Source organism: Rhinolophus sinicus, chromosome 14 (genome assembly GCF_057876585.1).
Source record: "Rhinolophus sinicus isolate RSI-liver-muscle chromosome 14, RSI-T2T, whole genome shotgun sequence".
Taxonomy (NCBI): Eukaryota; Metazoa; Chordata; class Mammalia; order Chiroptera; family Rhinolophidae; genus Rhinolophus; species Rhinolophus sinicus.
In genome coordinates, this window is record NC_142514.1 from 29,840,983 (window position 1) to 29,858,917 (window position 17,935).

At 34.7% G+C, this 17,935-nt stretch overlaps 1 protein-coding gene and 1 pseudogene across 13 annotated transcripts in view; both read left to right on the top strand.

The window, feature by feature from the left end:
* The window catches only part of CCDC30 (coiled-coil domain containing 30), a 95,710-nt gene that overhangs the window by 16,520 nt on the left and 61,255 nt on the right, over positions 1-17,935 (top strand). For 11 of the 13 annotated variants that reach the window (XM_088791071.1, XM_088791074.1, XM_088791070.1 and 8 more), the window contains 5 exons: positions 2,285-2,478; positions 6,198-6,293; positions 8,008-8,161; positions 12,365-12,436; positions 16,895-17,010. In XM_088791071.1, coding sequence (XP_088647197.1) covers positions 2,285-2,478; positions 6,198-6,293; positions 8,008-8,161; positions 12,365-12,436; positions 16,895-17,010 — 632 coding nt within the window. Of the gene's footprint in view, positions 1-125; positions 177-2,284; positions 2,479-6,197; positions 6,294-8,007; positions 8,162-12,364; positions 12,437-16,894; positions 17,011-17,935 lie in introns of all 13 variants that reach the window. The other 2 variants (XM_088791077.1, XM_088791079.1) reach the window with 2 other exon arrangements.
* Positions 14,540-14,668, top strand: LOC141572612 (U2 spliceosomal RNA; annotated as a pseudogene).

Consider the following 17,935-nt stretch of genomic DNA (forward strand, 5'->3'; position numbering starts at 1 on the left):
TGTACAGGGAGCCCATTCATCCCACATTCTTCTGGGCTCAGTGTGGCCACATATTTTGCCTAAGTGCTCATTGCAAAGATATCTCTAATCTTTGTGCATTTGCCTTTGTTTCCGTAACTCTGCAGACTTAGCTCCTTTAGCTCACCTGCACAGCAAGCTTGATCTTTTTTAAAAAGGTAACGTTCCATATTTACTATAGTATTCCTTTACTTTTTTAGGAATTTGTCATATCTCTTTAAATGCACCCGTATAATGATTAGGATTGTCACTGTCTTTCATAGCATTCGACTGCACAATGATACACGTTTTGAGTGATCTATACCAATCTGTTTTTTCAATAAGCTCTTATTTTTAGTGAGCAAGTTTGCAAAATACAGTTGGGTTTTTCTAAGGAACACATGTGAATCACATCAGAAATGGTTTATATAATTAAAGGATATCCTTTGAAGGTGGAGCTAACATGATTTGATAATGGGCTTAATGTTGGGTAGGAGAAAAGCAGAGAACTCACTGGGAACCCAAAGCTTTGTGGCTTGAGCAGTTAGAATAGGAGGTTCTTAACTGCTCAGATGGGGAAGAAGTGTTTTAAGAAAAAGATGTGAACAACTGAGTCAAATACCACTCACTGATAGGCTGTGTGGAATGAGGATACACAATGGACCATTGGATTTGGTCACATGGAGGTCATTAGTGACTTTGATGAGAGCTGTTTCTGTGGAGTGGTAGATGTGAAAGCCTGATTAGAGTGGTAGGAGAGGAAGAGGGGACACAGGTATAATTGATCCTGTCTTGAAGTTGTGCTGTGAAGGAGAATGAAGAAATGGTCCAGAAGCTGGAGGGGGGATATGAGGTTGAAGGAAGGTTTTGTTGTTGTTGTTGTTTTTAATGGAGGTATAGCATGTCTCCAAGATGATTATAATGCTTGTTGGGAAGGAAGCTTGAGGCAATAGAGAGCCGAGTCAATCGCTGGTGTGTTATCTCTGAGATAAGAGGGAGTGGGATCCAGTGGACAAGAGGAGGGGCTGGCCTTAGGAGCAAGGATAGATACCTTAACGCTGACAAGAGGGAGGGGCATGAGGGAGTTGGCGGATTTGGTAAAGGGAGCTTGCGGAAGTTCTCGTCTGAGTGCTTCTCTTTTCTCAGCGAAATAAGAAGCAGGATATACAGCAGGAGGGGAAAGGAGTTGTTGGAGATTTGAGGAGAAAGAGAGATGAAATAATGGTCTAGATGTCTAGAGAATGAGAGAGATGACCAGGGAAGTGTAGGAGGATTGCTGGGCAGCAGGAAGAGCTGGCTTGAGGTCAGTGGACATGAGTTGAAAGTTAAACCAGTCAGCACTGGCTGTGTAGTTTTGTCCAGCCTCATTCGGCTTCTGTAGCAAGGTTCAGAAAAGGAGCAAAGTTGGATTTAAACAGGTTGGAGTTTTGCCAACCAAGTATAATAGAAGGAAACAGGAGCAAGGGGCTGTGGCTGTTTTCAAGGGAGAGATGCTAATGACGAACTGTGGAATCTAAACCGGATAAGAAAGTAAATGAGAACAGGGGTGGGGTAAAGGGACATTGAATAGTGTTTCAAGTCAATGGATTACAGTTTCCAGCATGACCAAAAACTTGTTGAAATCGTGCTACTAGAAGTACATAGAAAGGGATGATTGGAGTATAGGATGCTTGAAATTGAGACTAGGGAGAGGCTACAGTTACTGCTAATGACAAGGGAATTACTATGGGGGAGGTGGCTGAGAGAGGGTAGAGGACTAGATCTTTGACAGGTAGCTGGACCGAGAAGCCAGGGCACTAGAATAATCATCTACCTGAACATTGAAATCACCAAGAATTTTGGCAGGATTAGTTGAGTGACCTCGGGCAAGTTATTTGGCTTGGTGGCTGAGTCCTCATCTCCTGAAAGGGATAATCACGGTCCCTACATCATTGGGTTGTTGTAGGGATTAAATGAGATACATTTATCTCAAATGCTTAGTACAATACCTGCCACATAGTAAGCACTCAATAAAACAACACATTTTAAAGTTAAGAACAAATTTTATATTTATGCAAGTAGTAAGAATATTCTCCTGCCTTTGAGACAGTTTCTCACTACTTCTTTTTGTTATAATTTTGAAAGTTTGCAAATACCCCAGAGAGATGGAGAGAAGAGTAGTAGTATTAGTATAGTTTATTGTTTTTTTACTAATTTGTTAACTAGTTAAGAACTCATTTAACATCTTACAGAATATTTACCTGCATTTCTTTTATCAGTTTTGTTTTTTGTTATTTCTTCCTAATAGAAGCACAAATAAAGGAGGTTGAAGAAATGCTGTATCAAGAAGGCTTGTCTGAAGTAGCTCTGAGAAGCCCCAGTGAACAGATTGCATACTTACTGGTGGAGAGAAGTAAACTCTTGAGGAAACTGGAACTTGGGGACTCAAACCCAGAGTCACACAGATGTATGAGCAGTAACATACAGAAAGAATTTCCCCAGGTATTTCAAAATTAACTAGACAAATGAATAAGAGGCAGGCCAGTTTTCAAATGCGTTTGTTCACTTAATCATTCATTCACTCAAATATCAGGAAGCCAGTTTTAATAGTGCTTAAGAACACATGCTTTGGGTTTGGATGGTCTTCCTCTGTTCTTAAAACCATTTAGTGATTTTTCAGACCTTCTATAGCAATCGCTTGTTAGCAGTATGTCCTTGAATAAGTTAACTTTTGTGAGACTCGATTTCCTCCTCTGTAAAATCTGGGCTCAACTCAACTATTCCACAAGATGATCATGAAAATGAAATAACTTAATGTATAAAATGCTAGAATAGCACCTCACACATTAATTAGCATTATTATTATTTATTGAGAACTTACAGTGTTTCAGGCTTTGTGCTAGTGGATGTAGAAACAAAGTCGAATTAGGTGATCTGGACTTGGAAGTAACTTACAAGCTAATGAAGAAAAGAAAGAAACCAGTGGTTATAGTTCAATGTGGAAAGTTCTATGATAAAGGAAGGCATAGAAGCTAGGAAAACTCCAGGGAGAGGCTGAGTCAGACAGAATGGGTAGAAGAGGCTTCCAGAGGAGGTAATTTTGATTAGTATTTTGTAAGTTGAATAGGTGTTATCTAGATGAAGACACTGCATTCCTGGCAGAAAAAAACAGTGTATAATCATACTGGTTTGTGGGAGTGAATGCCGAGAAAAGTGGCTGGGGATATTTCAGGAACCATATCATGGTTAGACTGATATGCTAAGCTAAAGAGTTTGGACTCGGCACCCAGCAATGGTCCTGGACCATTAGAGGAATAAAAATATTTTGAATGTACAAATGATTATTATAGAAGGTCTGAAGAGTCACTAAGTGATTTTAAGAGCAGAATAAGATAATCTGATTTGTGTGTTAGAAAAATCACTCTGGCTACAGTGGAGAGGGGTGGATTGGATAGGGGCCAAATTAGAAGCGGGGATTTCAGGGGGAGTTATATAATAATTGATTAAAGAATGAGAACCCAAAACAAGGCTCGGTGTAAATAGAGAAGAGAAGAGGAACTGCAGAGTTGTGAAGGAGATGGAATCTATCAAACAAATGGGACATGCTGGGAGTGAAGCCTTGGAGGACTCTAAGGCTAGCTACCCCGTCACTGTTAGGTCACAGTTTTCCCACTAACAACAGAAAGAATTAAAACATACTCCAAAGGTTTTTTTTGTTATTATGAAATGTAACTTGTAGAAATTGCATTGCCTTCCTACTTACATTTTGCATAAGCTAATGTAGAAGTAACCTGTGTATAAAGTAGATGAGAGAATTATTCCAACCAAAATGGGGCCACATATGATAACTTGGAAGCCCAAGGAATTTTGCAAGCCTTGATATACAGAGGGTGCCAAAAACATGTATACACACTTTAAGAAAGGAAAGAACTGTATTAAAATTATGATAGTCAACATACACCGATACCAAGAGATGAGTACAAGTCATGTTTGACTTCTGCAATTACAGGAGGTGCTCGAAGTGGTTACTGTCTGCATAATTTTAGTACAGTTTTTCCCTTTCTTAAAATTTGTGTAGATTTTTTTGGCACCCTTTGTATATACTAATTACATTTTACTTCATATTTTATTTTTTGGTTTTCTACCAACACAATCATATAGTAAAAAAAGATTGAAGCAGTATAAAATTGAATGAAAATGAGTTGTCTTCTAACCCCAAATCCTCAGTTCCACACTCATAAGCTACCACTGCCAACAATTCTTTATTCTTCCAGAAAATTTCCATCCATTTAAAATACAAATTATATTCCATTATGCATAGTTTTCACTTTCTGTACTAGTGCATATAGATTTGCCTTAGTTTTTTGCAACTTATTTGTTCTGTTGAATGGATGTATCAATATTTTACCATGTTATTGTTGCATGGCAGAGGAGGAAGACATGACATTTCATGCTAAGAACAATCAAAGATTTAAAAGAACATTTTATTGTGCACTATAATGTGTATGCAGAAAAAGGGTAAAACTTAAAAAGTACAGTTTAACAAATAGTTATAGAGCAAATACCCATGTAACCAGTGGTCCTGTCAAGAATACAACGTTGCCGACTCCTTAGAAACTTCCTTTGTACACCTTTCTGGTCACAATCTCCTTTCTCCCTACAAACTATCCATCCCTAAATAATATACTTAGTACTTTAGTTTTGCCTATTTTTGGACATTATATACAAGGAATCAATTTGGGGAATTGCTTTTTTGTAAAACATTATGGTTTTTTTTTTCAATTTATTTTTTATTGAGGTATAGTTAGGATACCACATTATATTAGTTTCAGATATACAATATAATCATTCGCTATCTGTATATATTGTGAAATGATCCCCACATTAAGTCTAGTTAGTATCCATCACCACACATAGTTACATAAATTTTTCTCGTGATGAGAACTTTTAAAAGCTACTCTCTTAGCAACTTTCAAATATGTAGTATAGTCTTATTAGCTATAGTCGCCACACTGTGCGACTGTCTTAAAATATTGATGTGATCTGTGATCATGGAGTATCTGTCCATTTATTTTTTACTGTATATAAGTAAAGTTTTATAATTTCCTCAGAAAATTTGCACATTTTTTTGTTACATTTATTTCTAGGTACTTCATATTTTTCTATGCAGAATTTAATTTTCTAATTATCTGCTGCTGGTATTTAAAAGTTTAATTATGTTTTATATATTGACCTTATTTCTAGCAATCTTGCTAAAATCTTTCATTCATTTTAATAATTTATTTGAAGATTTAAAATTTTTTCTTCCTGCACAATCATATTACCTGAGAATAATGATATTTTATTTCTTCCTTTCCAGCTCTTACTCCTTTTCATTCTTTTTCATGCCTTACTATACTAGCTAGAATCTCTAGTATTATCTTGAATAGCAGACATACTTGTCTTATTGATATCGGAGAGAAAGCATTCAGCAATTCACTATTAAGTATATGATATTTTTAGAAGGCTTTTCTTTTTAATGACACCCTTTATCAGATTAACAAAGTTCTGTTTTATTCCTACTTTGCTGAGAGTATTTATTAGGAATCATTGTTGAGTTTTATAAAATGTTTCTTCTATAGCCATTAAGATGATGAAATAATTTAGAATTTTAATCTGTTATGGTGAGAATTTCATTGATTAATTTTTCTGTTAAATCAATTTTGCATTCCTGGGATAAATCCAACTTGTTTATGGTTATGCTTTCTAGATATTACTAAATTAAGTTTGATAAAATTTTAAGGTTTTTACATCTATGTTTATGAGTCAGATGTCCTGTGATTTATCTTTTTGTATTATCTTTGTCAGATTTTAATATCAAGGTTTGTAGAACCAGTGTTAGCCAACCTTTTTCATTATTGCCCCCTAACAAGACATTTTAGATAATTTTTCCTAATCACTCTCCCATGAAATTTTAATACTACAGATATAATGTATTTCTATCTACTGTAGGCATATCTGTGCTTTGAACATAAAAAGAGTAAGATTTTTTAGCTCCCCTACAAACGAGTTTTTGCTCCCTTGGGTGTGATCTTGTTTCATTGAGAATGCACGGTCTAGCCTCAAAAATGGATTGGACTGTGCTCCCTTTTTCAGGTGGTTATTTTTTTCTATTTAAATGACATTTTTATTCATGAAGGCTGATTGATGTAAGTTTCATTTGTCTCTTAATGTTCATTTAGGAGAAATTTGAACAGAGAGAACATCACCAGCCTCTGCAAACAGAACATCAGAAACATCAAGAACCTGTCCAGCAATCCAAAAAGAATCTGAGTGTGGTAAAAAAAAAAATTATAATCCTTTACTTAATAATAGTAGGTAATTGCAAGTTAGTTTTTACCTTGGAAGTATTTTGTTTCAATATATTAAAATGTATAGATTCACACTGTAAAAATTATCAAATTGTACATAAAAATATTATAAATGCATCACAAAAATTGGGGAAGAAGAAAAATCAACTACTCATTTAATGCAATAGCTGATTTTTATTGAATGTATAAAAGTTAATCAATGTGTATGACATCCTTTGAAAAACCACCTTGGGACAGTACATAGTTCTTTCCAGATATGTTTAGAGCTCCTATTTGGGGGAGTCCTTTAAAATGTAAAGCACATTATTTTAAATATAATCAATTCTCATGGAATTTAATTTTTTTAAATTATTATTGGGGAAGGGGAACAGGACTTTATTGGGGAACAGTGTGTACTTCCAGGCCTTTTTTCCAAGTCAAATTGTTGTCCTTTCAATCTTAGTTGTGGAGGGTACCGTTCAGCTTCAAGTTGTTGTCCTTTCAGTCTTAGTTGTGGAGGGCACAGCTCAGCTCCAGGTCCAGTTGCCGTTTTCTAGTTGCAGGGGGCACAGCCCACCATTCCTTGTGGGACTCGAGGAATTGAACTGGCAACCTTGTGGTTGAGAGCCCACTGGCCCATGTGGGAATTGAAACGGCAGCCTTCGGAGTTAGGAGCATGGAGTTCTAACCGCCTGAGCCACTGGGCCGGCCCCCTGGAATTTAATTTTTTGATCCGGGGAAATGTTATTAAGAGCTAAATCCCGTGAAAAAAGTGTATAGTGGGAATTTAACCAGTACACACTTCCTTTAACCCAAGAGAAGGAAAAAAATATATATGGGTGAAACTGTATATCATAGTATTATTTTCAATAGCAAAAATTGGAAACCACCAAATATTTAACTGATTATATAAATTATGTTTTGCCCACTCTTGAACATTATACAGCTCTTAAAAATTATCTTTACAAAATCTGTATATCAATGTGGAAAATGTTTCTCATATAATGTTAAATGAAAAAGGACAGGTACTTGGACATAGATTGTGATTATGACTATGTAAAAAATGTATGTGAATAAAAAATACTGCAAGGAAATATACCAATATGCTAAAGTGGTTTTGTTATATAGATGGTAATTTGCTTGTTTTCTTATATTTTAGAAAAATTTGTATAATGATTATATTTATATAAAATTAACACATATTTTGGATATCAAAAGCAAAATATAATTGAGACTGAATTTCTTCCTTGGCTTTTAAAATGCTTTAAAAATAATTGCGGAAAAGGAGCTCTAAGCATGATTTGAACCTGGTTAAATGTGTTTATACCTTGAAATTAAATGAAATACTTCACGTGAAAACATTTTACAAACTGTAGTTAATGTTCCATATAAATGAGGAATTTTTTTTTTTCTTTTTTGCCAGATGATACTCATTTTCATGATTAAATTTTTATTTTTTAATAATCATGTAACCATAACCTTTTAGATATGTTAGGTTGAACCACATGAAATTGCGTGTTTATAGGTAAAAAATAATCAAATATCACCAATTTTATATGGTTCAACCTAATAAAATAAATGCATATAAATGAAATATTCTGTTTGCTAGCTTTCTTTATTGGCTTTCAAACACAGGAGATAGTGCAATGTCATAAGAGTACATTTACTTTTTGTTTTATTACTAACAACAGTTTTATTTTAGTCCTATAATGAAGACCTGGAACAAAATAAAACATCACAAAACTGCCTAGAGAGAGATGCAGAACAAATAGCAGAGAGGTTAGGGAAGGCCCATGAAGAGATCCAAAGACTCATGGATGAACTGCAAGGGAAGGAGAAAGAACAGAGTAAATTAGGTAAGCTGTGGTTACAGAGGAACGTTTCTGATCACGTTTTAAGTGTAATGATGTTTTCTTAGGGTGCAGCATGAGTACATTGAGAAAATAATCTTTTAAGATAAACACATAAAAGTCTGATAAACAGCCTCATTTTCTTCAGTGTCCAGAAATTTTTACTGAAGCATAAGCATAACATACCCACCCCAAGTGCACAACTCCTAAGTGTGCACCACTGAACAGGAAACTCCCAGCACCCCAGAAGTCCCCATCATCCCTTCTCCTTCTGTCTATACCCTCTCTCCTCCCCAGAAGTAACCAGTATCCTGACTTTCAACACAGTTTCTGAGTTTTGACTACAGGCGGTACGTATTCTTTAGTGTGTTTCTTTTGTCCAACCTTATGTTTGTGAGATTCACTTATGCTACTGACTGTAGCAGCTGTTAGTTCAGTTTTGCTATTTGTAGAGTATTCCATTGATTAAACATACTATATTTTATTTATCCTTTATACTGTTGATAGACAGTTATGTTGTTTCCAGTTGTGGTCTATTGTGAGTAGTGCTGCTGTGGATATGCTTGTACACATTTCTGACTGTGATAGACCTAAGGGTAGAATTATTGGATCGAAGGGTTCTGACTATATTCTACTTTGGTAGATTACTGCCATACTGTCTTCCAAATTGTTGTATTAATTTACGCTCTGCTCAGTTGCATGTGAGATTTTGTTTGCTCCACATTCTTTGTCAATACTTGATACTTTCAGTCTTACTAACTTTACCTTTTCTGGTGAATGTGTAGTAGAATTTCACTGTGACTTTTATATGCATTTCCCTGATAGCTAATGAAGTTGAAATCCCTTTTATATGTTTGTTGTTTTTGCTCATTTGGAGATGCTGTTTTGTGAAGTTTCTGCTCAAGTCTCATGTATAATTTTCTATTGGTTTGTATGTTTATGTTTCATTAATTTACAGGAGTTCTTTATATATTCTGGATATGAGCCTTTTGTTGGTTATAAATGTGATGTTGGAGTTTTTTACCATATAGAAATTCTAATATTTATCAAGTCAGGTTTAACAGAGTTATTCTTTACGGCTTCTGGGTTTTCTACATTACTATATCATTATTGAAAATATTGACCCCTGGTGTGTTGTGGTGTTTTTTTTTTAGTGCTTTTATGGTTTCATTGTTTATATTTCAATCTTTGCTTTATCTATAATTTATTTAAGCATAAAGTTTAACAATTTTTAATTATCCCCTTTCTATGTTTATAATTTGCAATGATTAAAGAAATTAGACTGATTCTTTTCAAATGCAGAATATAGGTTACTTTAAGGTCGACATCTAAAAATGTTATATGTATAAAATAATAATGATTCTGCCAAATTGATTGTGAAATTAAAAACAACAAATATCAGAAGGCTTGAGAGTTTGTTAAGAATGCATTTTAAACAGTGAACACAAACTTTTCAGAAATTGGAATCGTCCTATATCCTAATTGAGTTGGTGGGTACACAATTGTATATATTTGTCAAAATTCGTCAAACTATATACTTAAAAGGGTGCATTTTACTGTATGCAAATTATACCTCAATAAACCCAATTTAAAAAAAAAGTAATTTGGTTATGTAAGTATAATAGAAAGCAGTTTTTGCTGCTTACAATACAGAAAGTGAAAGGAAAACCAGGACACCCATTACTCAGTTACATTTGGACACAATAAAACACAATCCCATGGCACGCTGTTCTGTCAGCAGTTGGTTGGTCTGGTAGATCCTAAGCTATTAACTGAAAGCTATCTCCACACTGAGGAAACTGGGGGACTGTTGGGAAGCTGAATTAGCAAGTCCTTTTAAATTATCATGTGTAATATCAAGGTGTGCCCTATGTGTAACTCCTTGAGTCATCAATTTATAGCCATAATTTTTTTCTAGGTATATATTTTCATGACGTTGTTTCCCAGGTATTAGCCTATTTCTTTACACCAACTGACTCTTTTAAATGAAGGGCTTTATTTTAGTTTATTCTGTGGTTTTCTCTCATTCATATCCAAAAACTTGGACGGGAATGAAAAATTTTGAAAAAAATAAAACTTTTTCAAGACTAACAAATAATTCATGTTAAATATTTAAAGTATTCTTCAAAAAATAAATTGCAAGAAGATGAATTTTTAAAGATTTTAAGGATTTATTAATCAAATATAATGTGTGGCCTTTACTGGATTTTGATTTAAACAAATTTTTAACATTTATGAAACAATTGGAAGTTTGAATATTTACTGTATACTTATTGTTAAATTGCCTTAATCATACATAATGATACTGAGTTTATGTTTAAAAGAGTCTTTGTCTTTTAAAGATATATAGTGAAATATTTATAGATGAATGATATGTGAGATTTGCTTCAAAATAATACAGCCCCCTACTGCACACCTACATAAAAATTAACTCAAAATTGAGCACAGAGCTAAATGTAAGGGTTAAAACTATAAAACTCTTAGACGATAAGAAGAGTAAATCTTCATGATCTTGGGTAGGCAATGATATGTTAGATGTAACACCAAAAGCAAAAGTGATTAGAGAAAAACTAATACAATTTTGACTTAATCAAAATTTAAAACTTTTATATTTCTAAAGATACCATCAAGAAAGTGAAAAGATAAGCACAGACTAGGAGAAAATATTTGCAAATCATATGTTTGATATGGAATTTATATCCAGAATACGTAAAGAATTCTTATATATTATTTTATATTATTATAAAGAGACAGGCCAATTTAAAAATTAATAAACTATTTGAGTAGACATTTCTTCGAAGAAGATATATGAATAGCCAACAAGCACATGAAAGATGCTCAACATCATTAGTCTTTAGGGGAGTGCAAATTAAAACTACAATGAGATTCCACTTCAGACCCACTACAATGGCTATAATAAAAAGACAATGACAAGTGTTGGCAAGGAATGGGAGAAATTGGAACCATCACAAGTAGCTGATGGGAATGGAAAATGGTGAAGACACTTTGGAAAACAATTTCACAAAGATATTAAATGTAAAATTATTGTGTGACCCAGCAGTTCCACTCCTAAGTATCTACCCAGGAGAAATGAAAACATATGTCCCCCAAAGACTTGTATGCGAATGTTCAAAGCACTATTATTTACAATAGCCAAAAGGCAGAAGCGATTCAAATGTTTATCAATTGGTGAAGGCTTAAACAGAATATGGTATATCCATTCTGTGGAGGAAATAACATAGAAGACTTGATACTGCTATCCTTAGAAAATCCTTGCTTAGTGTCTGGGAACTTGGATTTTGGAAAGGTTCACACCACACCCACATTATAATAGTGGCTGACTGTGCCTAAGCTCTGTGTACAAACAATGTGGGTTAGCTGAAAAGCCGCTTTCCTTCTGAGAGCCTGGAATTTTGGTTATGTCCTAGGCGGAAGACAGTATGTATGTGACCAGCCCCCAGTAAATACCTTGGGCATTGACTCTATAATGAACTTCCCTGGTAGACAACATTTCACACATATTGTCAATTTGTTGCTGGAGAAATTAGGGACATCCTGTGTGAGAAGACTCTTGGAAGCTTGTGCCTGATTTCCTCTAGACTTTGCCCCATGCACCTTTTCTGTGTGATTAAGAATGAATGATCTCTTATATGATTCATGTTAGTATCCTACACCTGGGAGATTCCTCATCCTCAACTCCAATGCCCCATGTGTTTTCCCTAGACCATTCTGACATCCTCATACAATTCTTGAATAGTACCAAAAGCTAGTTCCTGAAATTTTGCTACTTTGATATTTCTAGCAACTAATGACAAAATTTTAAATATTGTTAATTGCAGGAATTAATTCTAAGTATTTCTGGGTGTAATTTATTTTTACTAAACTGGTAGTACCGTGCTTAAAAACTTTTAACTGTTCCTCTTGTTTATAGTGGTCCAAACTTTCCAGCATAGAATCTGGTTAGGGAAACAGGAAAATTACAAGAAAGATTATGAGGTCAGATAATCAGAGATAAGGATAAATTTAGGATACAGTAGAAACACTGAGAGAGGAGTCTGGAAAAGCTTCCTGGAGGAGGTGGCATTTATGTAGAAACTCAAAAGGACAGCCATCAGAAGTTTTTCCAAAAAAGAAAAGAGTCATTTGAAATTTGATTATTACACTAATCATTTGTTCCTTACTGAAATATTTTGTTTCTTTTTCGTTTAGATTCTACTCTTGAGAAGGCTCAACTAGAAATTGAAGAATTGAGAGAAAATTTGACAAAGCTGAAAGAAAATGGTGAGTCAATTTTAGCAGATAGACTAATTTAATAATAATACATTAAACAATAATATAACATTAAATGATGTTTTTAAATAATATTATTGAATAATTATAATAGTGCTACTACTGCTATTATTATTATTATTATTATTTCAACTATTACTATTATTACCACTTGTTGCTTACTAAGCAAGGACACTGCCAGGCACTTTACATACATTATCTCTAATCACAACAACTCCAAGTAGTGAGTGTTATTATTCCAATTTCAGAGACAAAGAAACTGAATCATGGCAAAGGTTAAATGAATTAGCCAATAGCTACATTAAGTATTAGAACTAGTATTTGAACTCATGTATGTCTGACTCCAAAACCTGTGGTCAACACACATAATGCATATTTTACTGGGACAACTGAAATCAACCCACCTTATAATGCATTTAGCAACACCTCACATATATCTGTTCACTGGGAGGACAATAGACTTGTAATCAGTGATGAATTAGTTAATCTGGTCTAGCTTGACTGTAAAAATGCTACGAGCTATAAATAATATAATGAAATTTGAGTGTTGTAATGGAAGCAATTACAAAAATTTAAAACATGTTTACTGATTTTAAATAATTCTAAAACTAGATTTACCCTGTGATATAAAATATATTTAAAATAGGAAATACATAGTTGATTATCGTCCCCATTCATTTACAGTAGGGCTCCTAAAACCTTTGCCACTTCCTAAGTGATGAGAAGGATAAAGCCATCTTTGTTATGTTAATGAGGACTTTTGGAAAGCCCCCAGGTAGCCAAAGGATGGAAACTGGTTATCAGGGGAGCCAACCAAGTGTGTGATTAAAGGGTTGGAACTTTAGGTCCTCTCGCCTCTTCTGCAACTCCTCCATTCCTCTTCCCAACCCCAAACCTTACCTTTATCTCCTGAAAAGGGAGAAGGGCTGGAGCTTGAGTTCAGTCACCAATGGCCAATGATTTAGTCAATCGTGCCTATGCAGTGAAGCCTCACAAAAACCCAAAAGGAAAGGGTCCGGAGAGCTCCGAGGTTGGTGTGGAGCTTTGGGGAAAGTAGCGCAGGAAGGGCATGGAAGTTCCACACCCCTTCCCCATATCTTGCCCTTATGCACCTCTTCCATCTGACTGTTCCTGAGGTATATCCTTTTAAAATAAACCAGTAATCTAATAAGTAAAATGTTTCTTCTCTGAGTTCTCAAATTAATCAAACTCAAGGAGGGGGCATGGGAACCTCTGATTTATAACCAATTAGTCAGAAACACAGGTTACATCTTAGGCTTGGCAATTGGCATCTGAAGTGGAGGGGCAGTCTTGTGGGACTGAGCTCTTAATCTATGGAACCTGATGCCATTTCTGGGGGGCTAGTGTCAGAATTGAGTTGAACTATACAACACCCAGCTGGTGTCTGAGAATTGCTTGGATATGTGGGGGTAAATCTACACACATTGTAAATGTTAACCTTCCTTTTCAAAAATACATGAATACATTTATGAAATGAACACTGCTTTCTTAGTAATTGATAGAGCAAGTAAACAAAATCAGTAAGGATATAGAAGACCTAATAACACTACCAACCAACGTGACCTAATTGATAATTATAGAAAACTCCACCAGAATATTACGTTCTTTCCACTATAGATGTAACATTCACACAGAGAGACCATCCTGGGGCATAAAGCAAATTTCTGCAGAAGAACTGAAATACAAATTATGTTCTCTGACTGTAACACAATTAAACTAAAAAGGAGTAACAGAGGTATGTTTAGAATATCTCCAAATAATTGGAAAATTAAACAAGATACTTCTAAATTGCCATTTTTTTCAGAGAGAAAAAAAAAGGAGATATTAGAAAATATTTTCTATGAAGTAACTTGAATGAAAATGAAAAAAACAACATCGATATTTGTGGGATGCAACTAAGTCAGTGCTTAGACGGAATTTTATACCATTCAGTGCTTATATAAGAAATCAATAAAGGGCTCAAAAGAACCTAAGCTTCTACCTTAAAATCCCAGAATGAAAGCAAATTAAACCCAAAGCAAGCCAAAAAAAAGGAGATACTTTAAAAAGTTGAAGTCAATAAAATTAAAAACAATCGCTTCTCGGCCTTTTGGCTAAGATCAAGTGTAAAATTAAAAACAGAACCACAATAAAGTAAATTGGTGGAAACTAAGAACCGGTTCTTTGGAAGGATCAATAACATTGGTAAACTTCCAACTAGATTGTTCATGAAAAAATTAGAGAAGATTCAAATTGCCAATATAAGAAATGACAGAGAGAACATTTCCACATATCAAAAAGGTAATAAGGGAATGTTTTGAACAACTGTATTTACAATAAATTTGATGACACAAACTACCAAACCTCACTCAAGGAGAAATCGATAACCCTAAATCTACCAAAGAAATTGAATTCGAAGTTAAAAATCTTTCCACAAAGAAAACTCTGAGCTCAGATGGCTTCACTGGTGAATTCTAACAAACTTAAGGAATAAATAATACTGGTTTTACATAAATTCTTCCAGAAAATTGAAGAAGAGAGACTACTTTTCCCACGTTTTAAGTGGTCAGCAGTAACTTGATAACAAAACTAGACATAAATATTACATTATCCCTAACGACCATAGGAAAACTTGCAAAAGTACAGAGTAAGGGGTAACTTGTTGGATAATAAAATTAAATTGTGTTTATCTACAATAGAGTGACTGCACAATGGATACCTGCATCCATTAGTAAGAATGACATAGATCTGTGTGCACTGACATGATTAGATGTCTGTGATATATTATCAAGTGAAAAATGCAAGCTGTAGAGTAATATATGTGGTATAATGTCGTTTTGGTTTTTATTTTTGTAGAGTATGTGTGTGTACCCACAGAACTGCTATGAGGGGGCACACACTAGTATAACAGTAAAGTGAAGACACTGGAATAATTTGTATAAGTTATAAATAGCTACTGCCTTGAGTCTTCCAAGTGTTCCCCACCTGCCCCACCTGCCCCAGCTCCTTCCAGCCCCTTGTCTTCCCAGCCACTAAAGGGATAATACTTGGCACAGCAGGGTATTCTCTAGAACTCTGCTCCAGAGCTTCATTCTTATAGATGAGGGTCCATGCTCTACCAATTGTTAAATATTTTTTAATACAACCCTTGTCTGTATGTTATATGCACATAAAATTAAAAAAAAAAAAACATTTTTAAAGAATATTTACCAAATATTAACAATATTATTTTGGGTTAGGGTAGTGGATAGGGTTGGATGAAAGTGTCCACTTTGAACCTAACTGTATAGCTTGATTTTTTTTAACAAAAATTCTATAATATTTCATTTGTGATCAGTAAAACAATACTGATTTTTGTGACCTATTTAAAATAGTCCATTGTTTCACTGTATTTTTAAGATTTGTGAAAATTAAAAACACTGGTAATATCCAGTATGGAGAAATGGACAGTGTCATTGTTTCATTTAACGTCATTTTGTAATAACATTGATAAGGGAGAAAGAAATTGATTCCAGCCTCGCTGTCTGTGTGGAGTTGGCATGTTCTCCCCACGTCTGCGTGAGTTTTCTCCAGTATCCTTCCACAACCCAAAGATGTACACTGAGGCAAACTTGTGTATCTAAATTGTCCCAATCGGAGTGGGCATGGGCTTGTGAATGATTTATTTTCTTTTTGGTGTGTTCTCAGCATTTTTCAAATTTAAAAAAATTACATACTAAGGAGGAAAAAAGAGTGTGGTAAGAGAGAAAAAAAATGAATACAAGTTCAATACAAACCAGGCAATGAAGAAGGAAAACAAAGAGACTTTAAAGCAGCAAAAGAAAAATAAGAGAAACAGAAGTGAAAAATGGCTAAAAAAAAAAACAGCCACAAATTCAGGAAAGTTACAGGCAGCAAGTTTGTGTTACTGAAACTTTGATGAGTGCCAGGAAGAACCCATCTTAACATGAAGTGCTAAGCTGACAGTGGACTACCATTTCCATGGCAGTGGTGCTGCACACAGAATGATGGCTTTGATGAATTAACTTGATTTAACTTGGAAAATCTGTCCATTCACTGCTCTTAGCTCACTACTTCAGTCATCTATGGGGGCCCTGCTGTTAAAGAGTGGAAGAGAAGTATTTATGAGTGTGTGAGGTGTGTAAGAGAGACAGGACTACGGGGAAGCCAGGAAGATCATTTTCCGTCATTTAACTTTTAGAAGGTAGGCTCGAAAAAGTCCAATTCATTACTCCTGGCAAGAGCAATAAAAAACATTCTGTTCTGCTTTGTTAGGTTGGTAGAATATTCTAGGGCTGGACAGTCTAGTGGCTCTCTTGTGCAGAGAATCACATATGCAGAGACCTGACAAGAAGGGTAGGAAATAGTACTTTCTTAGTTTGTAGAGTTTGTGCCCCCAATTAAAACTTAGATCCAGTTGAGTAGACTGTGTTTTTCTTTCTGTTTTAGATTCAATTGACCTAAAGAAAGCAAAAGAACACAATCAGAGACTAGATGAGGAAATTCTGGCTTTAAGAAATCGGGTTCGATCACTTGACTCAGAAAAAAAAGTGCTTGGAGAAGTGGTAAGTTGTTTGATTTGGTCTGTTCTTAGATTTTATTTAAATGTGCATGGAATGACAATCAGCAGTAGAGCCACATAGATATACATCACCTGTTGGTCATTGGCGAGGACTGATACCGGTGGCTCTAGCATCCCAGGAAGATGGCATTCTTTGAGGTGGATGCATCCCATCAGTATTCATGTTTTATACATCTTAACTATGCTAAATAGTAATCTTATTACTATTGTGTTAGTTTAGGATCTTTTTAATAAGGATTTAGATAGTAGTTTATACTTAGTACACTTACCAAATAGAAGTTATTACTCTATTGTGTTGGATAAGTATGAGATTATTAATAGTATACCCTTAGTTGTGTTACGTTTTTGAACCATTTTTCCGTATTGATTTTTAATATATACTTCCAAGTTCTGGATATGTTACATAGCTCTTCAATTTTAGTATATATTCATTTCACAGTCATGTCTCTAGTGTCTGTAACACAATGCCTGGCATATACCAAATGCTCAAGAAATTTTGTTGCAAGAATGAATAAATACCCATTAGGATGGCTATGATCAAAACAGCAAAAAAATAACAAATGTTGATGAAGATGTGGAGAAATTGGAACCCTTGTGCATTATTGGTGAGAATGTAAAACAGAACATTATGCTAAGTGAAATAAGTCAGACGGAGAAAGACAAATACCATATGATCTCACTTATATGTGGAATGTAAAGAATAGAATAAATGAACAAACTAATCAGAAACAGTATCAGAGATACAGAGAAAAAACTGAGAGTTGCTAGATGGGAATGGGGTGGGGATGAGGCAGAAAGTGAGAGGATTAGAAAGCTCAGTCGGTAACCACAAAATTGCCATGGGGATACGAAAGACAGTTTGGGGAATATAATCAATAATGTTGTAAAGATTTTGTAGGGTATCTGAA